Source organism: Littorina saxatilis, linkage group LG8 (genome assembly GCF_037325665.1).
Source record: "Littorina saxatilis isolate snail1 linkage group LG8, US_GU_Lsax_2.0, whole genome shotgun sequence".
NCBI classification, from domain to species: Eukaryota; Metazoa; Mollusca; class Gastropoda; order Littorinimorpha; family Littorinidae; genus Littorina; species Littorina saxatilis.
In genome coordinates this window covers 30,550,428-30,561,978 of record NC_090252.1, presented here as the reverse complement: position 1 = coordinate 30,561,978, position 11,551 = coordinate 30,550,428, and the positions used below count along the sequence as shown (strand labels likewise).

Below are 11,551 nucleotides of genomic sequence, written 5' to 3'. Positions count from 1 at the left end.
TTAGTGCTAGGACTGGTTGGTCCGGTGTCAGAATAATGTGACTGGGTGAGACATGAAGCCTGTGCTGCGACTTCTGTCTTGTGTGTGGCGCACGTTATATGTCAAAGCAGCACCGCCCTGATATGGCCCTTCGTGGTCGGCTGGGCGTTAAGCAAACAAACAAACAAACAAACTACTTCAAGAACACAAAATCCTACCAGATTATAATGCTTGAATTTTACTTCAAAAATTAGTAAAACAAATTGTGAGATCTAAAAACAAAACAAAGGGGCGTAAGCGCTCCAAAATATATGCTTGTGCAACAAAAGTAAGTGGGAGTTATGCAGAATCAATCTCCTGGCACCTGAGAGAATAACAAGCATTGAAATAAACAAGAGATTTTCATCTTTAAAATGTTGTAAGGGTATAAGACGTCTAAAAAAATGTACAACATATTAAAGGGTCTAAATCATTGAAACACTTGCATGTTCATTTCCGTCCGATAACACAAACATCTTTAGCATTTACATGCACATGGTTGTATGCACATTACCGAACATTATGCACAAATGTGACCCTCTACCACGGAATGAGTCGCATGTCACCTTTGCATGATTTTCATATTTTTACATTTTCCTAATGAGTTTTTTAAGCTCTATCCATGGGTGAAAACCGTTTTAGAAAAGAGCAAAAACTGTTTGAGTTATAAGCCTGTGACTAAGGTGACCTTCACACTGTTACCAGACACTCCCCGGACTTATATTAAGCCTAGCGCAGAACCGCGCGAGGTGACATGCGACTCATTTCGTGGTGGAGGGTCACAAATTGGTGCATTAAAAGCCAAGTCAAACAAATGATACTAGCTAATTTGAGGAATGTCTTTCAGTGAGTGCAATTCTACAATGAAAATATTTACAGTGACTTGAACTCTACGACTGCATACCATATTGGTGACCATGCATAAACATGATTCGTGGTTGATATGATGTGTTTGAATGTCAAAAAGACTTGACACTTAAGAATATATTTCAAGGCCCCACAAGTGATTCACAATTATATACAAAGGGGAACATATAGGATATTGATCTGCAAACTGATATACCAAATGAATATACACTTTGATAGAAAGACTAATCCACCATACACAAGTTATCAAAGCAGACATTCCTAAGTCTTCATCTTAATACGATCTACTATTGAAAAAAGTTAAGTTCTCTTGTAACTAAAAGAAGTATGCCAAATATGCTAACAGTTAGCAAACAGGCTTGCAATGTTAGATCTAAGATTATATAAGCATAACGGTATAATTTATTGTCTCCACGTATTACGACCCCCCTCCCCCCCCCCCACACACACACAGAGGTACGCTACGCACGCACTCTAACACCCCCCCCACACATACACACATATGCGTTCAAGCATGCATAAACAAACTGACACATATGTCCGTAGCACCATCTTTGCACGGTCTGTACGCCGGCAGGTTCGCATTTAGGTCAAATATACAGAAACAAGAACACTGATTTGAACTTATTTTCAAAAACTAACTTTTGACAGGGCAGATAAGCTTACCTCTACAGCCATGTCATAACACGACAGCTTACTTCAATACGAAATTGTATGAACAATATGGCCATCCTTGATCACATGAACACTAACACAACATGCAAATTGTGATCATTGACCTCTGTGTTCACACTAACACGTTCATATTTAAAGCAGAATGTTTCTGTTTACATGGACATTTCAAAATTCTATTCAGAGATGTTTTCATCAACAACGCTTAGCACATTCACACTTCAAAATGGAATGCAGAATGTTTTTTTGTGTCTGTGTGCAAGGGAAGAATTCAAATTGAATTGATGTTTTCATCAACGTCTATATTCACTCGCATACTTCAAAATCTAATGCAGGATGTTTTCAATCGCATCTATAAGCACATTCACACTTCAAAATTGTCAATGCAGATTGTTTCTTTTTTGTCTTTGTGCAAGGGAACTCATCAAATTGAACACATGAACACTTTTAAAATTGTAAGAATGCAGATTTATTTCACCGTGTCTCTCTTTAACAGTTTATATTCATTTCAAACATCGATAAACTTATGTTTTTATTGAAAACTTCACACACATTTTGAACACTTCAAATTAAATGCTGAGTGTTTTGATCAACATCTCTCAACACAGTTTATCTGCACATGATGAATGCAGATTCTTTTCATTGACAAATAATTGTATGTAGCCGTTTACAGCAGACTCTGCACCCGAGTTGTTGGCCTTTAAGTCAACACCTCTGGATTGTGGAATTCTATTTGTGATGGGGTCTGGTGGTTTCCGATTGTCCGTATGTTTATGGAAACCTTCGGGTTTGCATAACAGTTTTTATAGGGCTAAGAAATTAGCCCTAACATTTTCAATCCTGTTTGATTGCACTTCGCTTCCCGAGGTGATCGTAGTGTTTCGGCACACGGTTACAACAGCAAGTATTTTTAACGTTTCACATTGAATGACAAATACTGTATCTGTATCGACAACTCTCGTTTTTGTGTGTGTTCACCTGAACACTTCAAATTCAATATTGATGCAACATGCTTTCATCGACGACTTAGTGCACAACTGATCTTAGGCAAACAGTTTGACTTTTCCGTAGACCTCATATTTTTGAACGCTTAAACTTAAATGAAGAACTATTTCATCAACAACTCCAAGCTCAGTTTATCTAATTTGAAACACTCTCTTGTCCAAAGAACTCAGCCACATCCATCAACACCTCACAATTGAATGCATATTGTTTTCAGCGACTTTTTGGAGGATAGTTTCTCTTTTTTTGAACACTTCAAACACAAATAATTGTATGTAGCCGTTTACAGCAAGTATTTTCAACGCTTCACATTGAATGACAAATACCGTATTTGAATCAATAACTCCCAGTGTATTTTGTGTTTATTTGAACACTTCAAATTCAGTATTGATGCAAAATGTTTTCATCGACGACTCCGCGCAGAATTGATCTTACCCATAACACTTTGATTTGTCCGTAGAACTCAGACACAAACAAAGCACGTTCGTCAGCGCTCAACGCAAAGTGTATTATGAGCGCTTGTAATTCAATGATGAATGTTTTTATCGACGTCTCTCGTCTCTGTGCCTTTGAACAGTTTAAATGACACGAAGAATGGTTTTATCGACGACTCCACACAGATCACTTATTCCAATACCTCAGATACAAGCAGGGTGCTTTCTTCAACGCTCAACGCACCAAGTGTCTTACTTTGAAAGCTTTAGATTTTGTCTCTGTGCATACGAACACTTCAAACTGAATGAAGAAGGATTGTGGCGACGACTCTGAGCACAGTTTATCTTCCTTGGATCACGTTCACTTGTTCGTGTAACGTAGGCACACTATGAACACTTAAAACTGAATGCATATTGTTGTTATTGACAACTGCGCGCACAGAGTGTCTTGTTTAATACAGTTCAAATGAAACGCAGGATGCTTTCACTGATGACTCTACGCACAATTCATCTTACTTGGAACACTTTGGTTTAAACAATGTTTATTCATATTTACATGTTCAGGAAATGTACATCGACATAAGGAGAAGACAACCACAAGCCTACGGCTTATGGTGGTGTAACACTTTCACCTGTCCGTAGAATGCAACCACAACATAGCTACTTTAAACTTGAATCCACATTGATTGTATAGACTACTTAATTGAATAGAGTATCTCATTATTGACATTTCTAATGACGAGTCCACGTACACTTTATCCTACTCGGGACTCTTTCACATGTCCGTAGAATTCAGCCACCACGTAGACACTTAAAGTTGAACCCAGATTGATTGTGTCGACAACTTCAATGAACAGAGTATCACATTTTCGACATTTCTAATGATGGGTCCACGCTCAATTCATCGTACTCGGAACGCTTTTAACTGTCGGTAAAAATCAGCCACAACATAGAGACTTGAACGTTGACTCCAGATTGATTTTAAAACTTTAATGAACAGAGTATCAAAGTGTCTCATAACTGGACTTTTCTAATGATGAGTCCACGCACAATTTATCGTACTCGGAACACTTTCACCTGTCCGTAGAACTCAGCCACAACCAAGGTGCTTTCGTCAGCACAGGCGACTCCTATGGGCCACTCTAGGCCGTCTTCCTGGGACAGGACAACCTTGCGAAACTTTCCTCCACGGTCAAAACGAAGGATGCGCTGTTCGCACGAGTCCACCAGGTACAGGTAGCCTGCAGGGCTGCAAGCCACGCCCCCTGGAGTGTCAATCACTCCACTTTGTCTGTAAAAAACCCCACCATTTTGTTTACACAAATTATTGTAGAAACATAAACATTATGCGTGAAAACAGTGGTATCAACAAAAACATTCTTATTCAAAACAGTGTCTGCAACTCAAACATTGTGTTAATACAAACCAGTTGTAGCAACCCAAACATTGTGCTTGCAATACTAAATACTGGTCGCAACCCAAAACAATGTGCTTATATAAAACAGTGTCTGCAATCTAAACATTGTGCTCATTCCAAACAGTGGTCGCAATATAAACATTGTGAACAGTGATCGCACTAGCTATTTTATGTCCAAAGTAAAAAATCAAAACACTGTGAATATACACCACTTTTTTTCTTCTGCATTCGTCTTTAAGTTTTGCAAGCCCCCAGACTTTAACTTTGAACTTGGGATCTTCATCATGCGCATGTGTGCATTCAAAACAAAGGGGGTAGTCATAAATCATAAGTGTAAACGTTAATCAAGATGTTGGTCCAAGGATGCTAACACATTTCAACCAATGATGAGCATGAATTCAGACATAACTATCTTGAGCTGAACCCGAGGTGGAATCCACGCCGCTAGCACCAGAGCATTACCGAATGAGCCATTTCCCCCCCTGGAATAACCCGACTGAGCTATATCCTGGCCCCGGACTAAAGGTAAAGCTTGCGCGCTATACCGCTATACCCGACCTGGTCTAACGATTTATGGAAACAGTGCAGGTTTGATTGTTGACTTACTTGGGTGGTTGAAAGACGAAGCGTTTATCTCCGCTCTGCTGTAAGGCGAGCAGTGCCTTGTTCTCACTGTCCGACACGATGATGTGGCCGTTGCTTGATGTACACATACTGTAGGGCACCTGCATGAAAAAAAACACATGTTAGAAAACTGCAATACAATACAATACAATACAATGCAATGCAATGCCGTACAATACAATATAATACAATACAATGCCATGCAATGCAATGTCATACAGTTCAATATAATGCAATACAATACAATACAATACTATACAATACCATATAATATAATACATTAACTTACAATACAATACAATGCAATGCACTACAATACAATACAATACCATACAATACATTACAATACTATACAATGCAATGCAATGCAATGCAATACAATACAATACAATACAATACAATACAATACAATGCTATTCAATACAATTCTTATTTCTTAATTATAAACTAAACTTTCTAATAACAAACATTTTCCCTTCCAAATAACTCCCCACAACAAATTGGAAGATAGCAGCAGATTTGTATTTTCTTATTTTGCGGTGACACTTTCAGCAGCCGTTTATGCAGACACAAACTGTTTCAAAATGGACTTTGTTTCGGCGACTCATAAGGTCATCATAACGCTGTGCATGTCACGGTATTGTATATCATTAAGAATACAAAAGGGAGTGGTCCCTCAAGACGTTGCAATACTCACCTTAAAGAGAGTTTTCGACAAGAACTTGATCATGGGTACGCTCCCTTGGCGGGCGTTGATAGTTTTGAGCTGTGTGAACGAGCGATAGTCGGAGCTGTCGAACCGGACAATGACGATGACGTTGTGGGCAGACTTCTTGCTATCCGTTGCCAGGGCCAGTGTCCGATAGTCCAGTGACGTCACTGCCCGGTACTGGCGTTTCATGGACACAGTGTGGGTCACGTGGATACTTTCCGAGTCCACCTGTGATGACCAGAGCAGACACACTGATAAAACGGGTCAGGTAAAGGAAGATTTGAGAAACACAGGAAAGTAAGTAAGCGATCTAAAATGGATTACGACATGTGCAATACAGTAAGTGAGAGGTACGCGGAACCAGTCTCCTGGCGCCCGTGAGAATAACGAGCATTGAAGTAAATAAGCGACTTTCATCTTCAAAGGAAGATACTTTCACATTGTCGTGTGAGGTTACCACAAAATATCAAAGATTTCTGGCAGACGACCGTGTCGGCCAGGTCATGCACGTAATGCAAAGTGGCCCTGTTGTTCTTGTTGTTGTTGTTGTATTAGTAGTTTTTGTTGTTGTTGGTGTTATTGTTGGTGTTGTTGTTATTGTTGTGGTGGTTGCTGTTGTGGCTGTGGTTGTTGTTTTTGTTGTTGTGGTGGTGGTGGTGGTGGCTGTGGTTGTTGTTAATGTTGATTTTGTTGTTGTGGATGTTGTTGTTGTTGATATTTTGTTGTGCTGTTGGTTGTAGAGATTTTTGATTTGTGTGTTGTGGTGGTGGTTGTTGTGGTTGTGGTTGTTGTTGTTGCTTTCTGCAGCTAAAAAATCCCGAATATGGCTTGCTTCAGCAAACTCTCCCATTACCTTAAAAATGGAGAGCTGGTCACTGTTAGACGAGGTCACGGCCACAGTCTCGTTACTGAGCTGGGAGATGCAGCACAGGGTGCAGCCCATAGGCTCGGACACGAAGGACGACGACTCTTGTCGCCATGGAAACACCCGCAAGAGGTCGCTAGTGAGGTAGGTGATTAGGATGGTGAGGCGGGGCTGCATCACACAAATATCACCCAGACCGAAAGGGAACTTGTCCGACTCAAGGCCAGCGAAAAACTCAAAGATCTGTGGAGACAAAATGAAGAGTGTCAAGTTGAATAGATGACTGAGCCTTGGACAGAAGGTGGTGTTTACTGAATTTGATCATGCAAAAAATATCCAGACGAAAACTGATTATTGTTCAGTATATTCTGCAAACACATAACATTCCATCAAGCTGATAACTAAATGCATAAATAGCTGTTTAGCGAAACTGTGTCGCACGTGAAACACTCTTCAATAACGTGAATGTGGAAAATGAATTAACTTTTATAAAAACATAAACGTTAAGATAAGCTTGTTATGCTGTAGCTATAGTGTACTGGCGATGTAATTCGTGGTTCGGACGTGAAAATGTCAACCTGTCATTGTTTCAACTGTTTGTTTTGTTACCAGTCCTGTTTGCAGTATACACCAGCCAAGATGTGATATTACAGAACTAGTATCGGTTGAAAAAAGACGTATTTGAGCTGTGATTTAGAATAAATACCCCCCAAAATACAATGTTCCGTATCCCCGTCAGACCTTATTCTTTTACCGTTTGACTTAAAAAAAAATTTAAAAACAACAAAACCGGATTAAGTAAGTTACCGCTTTTCTGCGTTATCCAGAGAAACTGCTCGCATGATTTCCGGCCAGTAAAAACCCACATACGCCTGTTTAAATAAGAAGCAAGCTTCAATCCCAACATATTACAAAACCCCAAAGAACCGACCTACTTTTGTGTAGGCCTTGTTATCATAACTTGTTTTTTGCCTTACAGAAAAGATCAGGCGATTACGACACTTGTATCGACGGGGAAAAACACCTGATTTTAACAGTTATCTAGAATTATCAAAAATAACAGATCCATAACAAAGAGGTCCTAACCGACTGAGGGCCGTCCAGGAAGCCCATGCTCTGCGCGGACAGGACGGAGGGAATGCTGCCCGTGGAGGCCACCGAGCGCGCGAGTGACATGCGTGACGCACGTGCTCCAGCAGACCGGTACACTGGCGACGTCACTCGCTCGTCACGGTACGTTTCTGGCAGCAGATTTTGTCGTCTGAAACAGTTACACAATCTTCAACTATCATGTACGGAAAACATACACACAGACAGTCAACAATGATAACACCCACAAAACAAAACAAAACCTGCAAGCACGCATGCACGCACATAATATACATGCACACACGCACGCACGAATGCATGCACGCACGCAGATACATACGCTGAAAGGTTTGAAATTCGACCACCTCAACCCTTAAGACTTTATAAAATAAAGATTAAAACCCCGACTGACGTTTTTCCCCTCAAACATGTTTCAACGTGTTTCACCACTTCCACAAAACAAAACAATAAAGGATAAAAGCCAGGGAAACATTTGGAGCTCCATATCCAAGTTAAAATAAGTGCGAGTGATAAAAAAAGAAATGAATAAATTAACCTACCGAACGGCCGTCTGTACTGGATAATGTTATCCTATTCAAACTTTGTTCCTCTCTCTTTTGTTTCAGGCTAGATTCAGAAACATTTAACCATGTTTACAAAAAGACAAAATGAACTCCGATTTTCTGCAACAAAACTGTGGAAGACAAAAAAAGAAGCTTACTTTTTCTTGGCAATACGTCGAAACGTCTCCAGGCCTCTCTCAGACAGCTGCATGTTCTTCTTGGACACTGCTGGCCGCGTTTCCAACGTTAGTTTCGCTGGCGGCAGGAGCTTGGCGTCATCAAACCACGTGCTCGTCACCTTGACGCAATCCATCACTTCGTTCGCTTCTATGACGTCAGTCTCCACTAGAGCCTCGCATCTGATGTGAAAAATCAACCAAGGGACATTTTTCAAGAAAGACAGAAAACGAAATAAAGAAGAGACCGCAAACTATGATTATGTATATCTATACAATTTGATGATCATGTGGTCGATGTGGTGGTTGCAGTGATAATGCTGATGCTGCTACTGCTACTGCTGCTGCTGATGATGATGATAATGCTGCTACTAGTACTGCTGCTGCTGCTGCTGCTGATGATGATGATAATGATGATGATGCGGATGCTCAGTCGGTAGAATTCACATGCAAATAATAGTAATCTCAGAAAAGTTGGATAGGACGTCACAAGTTGCTAGAGACTATATACAATGTAAGCTCGATCGCCGGTTCAAGACTCTCCACGTTTAAGACCTTGCCTTTCATATTTTCTGTGCACAACCTCTGAAATGTTTTTAAGGCCCGATACTCTCAGATTTGTAGATGAGGAATCATAGGCTTACACAAAAAGATGCGGGGCGCTAATGGCAAGATCGAAGAAATAAAACAAGGGGCGGGGGTGGGGGGGTAAGCTATCAACGGCGAATGAGAGTTATGCTAGTTTCCTGGCACATGAGAGAACACGAAACATTGGAATGTACAAACAACTATAAACAAAAATGCGGGCAGGGGAGGGTGGGTGGGGGTTGGATATGGGGAGGGGTAGGAGGAGGGGGGAGGGGGTTGTCAGTGTACTAACCTCCCTTTGAGTTTGCCAAACTGACGCAGCAGTCCCGCAGTGCCACCGGAACCAAGTACTTGGTCTGCCTGTAACTGCACGTCTTGCAGGGAGGTCAGCGCGCGACGCACGCGCTCTTCACGTGCAACGGAGCTCGCTCCCTCATTTGCATACAGTGACACCGCCTCTTCCCGTAGTTGCGTCCCTTTGATTCTGATGGCTTTGATGGCATCCTCTGTCATTTTCTGGCGGACGAAAAAGGAAAGTAAGTAATTGAGCTGCGGACATTTTAGAAGATAAGATGTAAGGGCAGTGAGACTTGAAACTCGAAAGGGGGGAGTTGTTCCAGCGTCGCGGACGACGCTGGTATCTGTGGTTGGGAAGAACGTGCCTGTGGAGAATTAGTCTCCAAGCCAAAGCGCGCTGACTCTCCAAGCCAAAACAATTTCAAAGCTGAAAAAAATGTACAATTTACACGAAACGATTAAACACAGCTTTCGGGTGTTTTTTTAAATCTAAGATGTACATAAATATACCACTCCGACCATAAGGCAAAGAAAAAAAGACACACAAAAAAAAAGACCGAGAGGAGCCGAGTCAATCCGAGACCAACCGAGAGGACGTGTTTCGCGCCGTTTCGACGTCGTTTGTTCAGATGCGGCCGGTTGGATCAGTTGCGGTCATACAGGGGCGCCTTGCACAAGAAAAGATCTTCAACAATCCCGATCATCATCATGGTACAATAATGTTTTGTGCGCCCCCATGTATGTGTTCTGTGCTAATAATGCACGGTTGTGAAATGTCCGTACACATTTTGTGGCACTATGTAATTGTTAGTGCATCCTCCTGCGGATGCTTCGTGCTAAAAATGCACTTCCATTAAAATATTGTACGCTCATGTCAGTAATATATTTTCAATTGTTTCTCTGTCAATTTCAAGTGTTTGTTTCCAATTACTTCAGTATCTCCCTGTTGCAATTCCAGGTGATTCATTATGCATGTGCCAATTTGAGGTGTTTAATTCTGATTCCTGTATTTACAGTGTAAAATTAAAACTATTGTTTTCAAACATTCCTATGACACCTGGTAATGGTTCTGTGGTTTTGTTTTTAATTTGTATTTTGTTTTTCTGCAATAAATATTTGAAATGGATCTGAGGCCGACTTACTACTTTTAGCACTCTTTTTCACCACATTCCCACGTACAGACATTGCAATATCAACTCTTCCTTTCTACCTGTTTCAAACAAGCTCTATTTTTTAATTAAAAAGTTTTTACTAAATGTCTTAACATAGAGGGGGGAATCGAGACGAGGGTCTTGGTGTATGTGCGTGTGTGTGTGTGTGTGTGTGTGTGTGTGTGTGTGTGTGTGTGTGTGTGTGTGTGTGTGTGTGTGTGTGTGTGTGTGTGTGTGTGTGTGTGTGTCTGTGTCTGTGTGTCTGTTTGTGTGTGTGTGTGTAGAACGATTCAGACTAAACTACTGGACCGATCTTTATGAAATTTGACATGAGACTTCCTGGGAATGATATTCCAGGACGTGTTTTTTTATTTTTTATAAACGTCTTTTATGACGTCATATCCGGCTTTTTTGTACAAGTTGTCACACCCTCATTTTTCAATCAAATTCATTGAAATTTTGGCCAAGCAATCTTCGACGAAGGCCGGACTTCCGTATTGCATTTCAGTTTGGTGGCTTAAAAATTAATTAATGACTTTGGTCATTAAAAATCTGAAAATTGTAAAAAAATAAATAAATTATAAAACGATCCAAATTTACGTTCATCTTATTCTTCATCCTTTTCTGATTCCAAAAACATATAAATATGTTATATTTGGATTAAAAACAAGCTCTGAAAATTAAAAATATAAAAATTATGATCAAAGTTAAATTTCCAAAATCGTTTTAAAAACTATTTCATCTTATTCCTTGTCGGTTCCTGATTCCAAAAACATATAGATATGATATGTTTGGATTAAAAACACGCGCAGAAAGTTAAAACGAAGAGAGGTACAGTATAGAAGCGTGCTATGAAGCACAGCGCAACCGTTACCGCGCCAAACAGGCTCGTCACTTTCACTGCCTTTTGCACTAGCGGCGGACTACGTTCAGTTTCATTCTGTGAGTTCCACAGCTTGACTAAATGTAGTAATTTCGCCTTACGCGACTTGTTTTTTCTTGTGGCTGTTTGATCAATTCATAGCAAGCATTGACTGAAATAAACAATTTATATATCCAGCACAACATGCAATTCA

General features: G+C 40.5%; 1 protein-coding gene and 1 long non-coding RNA gene across 2 annotated transcripts in view; both read right to left on the bottom strand.

The window, feature by feature from the left end:
• LOC138973272 (uncharacterized) overlaps positions 1 to 11,551 on the bottom strand; it is a 253,426-nt gene that overhangs the window by 2,392 nt on the left and 239,483 nt on the right. The window lies entirely within an intron of this gene.
• The window catches only part of LOC138973267 (serine-rich adhesin for platelets-like), a 17,971-nt gene continuing 8,124 nt past the window's right edge, over positions 1,705 to 11,551 (bottom strand). Inside the window, exons 2-8 of the mRNA XM_070345988.1 lie at positions 9,320 to 9,543; positions 8,422 to 8,622; positions 7,698 to 7,872; positions 6,600 to 6,854; positions 5,732 to 5,974; positions 5,017 to 5,135; positions 1,705 to 4,284 (exon numbers count right to left, since the gene is read on the bottom strand). Coding sequence (XP_070202089.1) covers positions 4,047 to 4,284; positions 5,017 to 5,135; positions 5,732 to 5,974; positions 6,600 to 6,854; positions 7,698 to 7,872; positions 8,422 to 8,622; positions 9,320 to 9,543 — 1,455 coding nt within the window. The 3' untranslated portion in view covers positions 1,705 to 4,046. The remainder of the gene's footprint in view (positions 4,285 to 5,016; positions 5,136 to 5,731; positions 5,975 to 6,599; positions 6,855 to 7,697; positions 7,873 to 8,421; positions 8,623 to 9,319; positions 9,544 to 11,551) is intronic.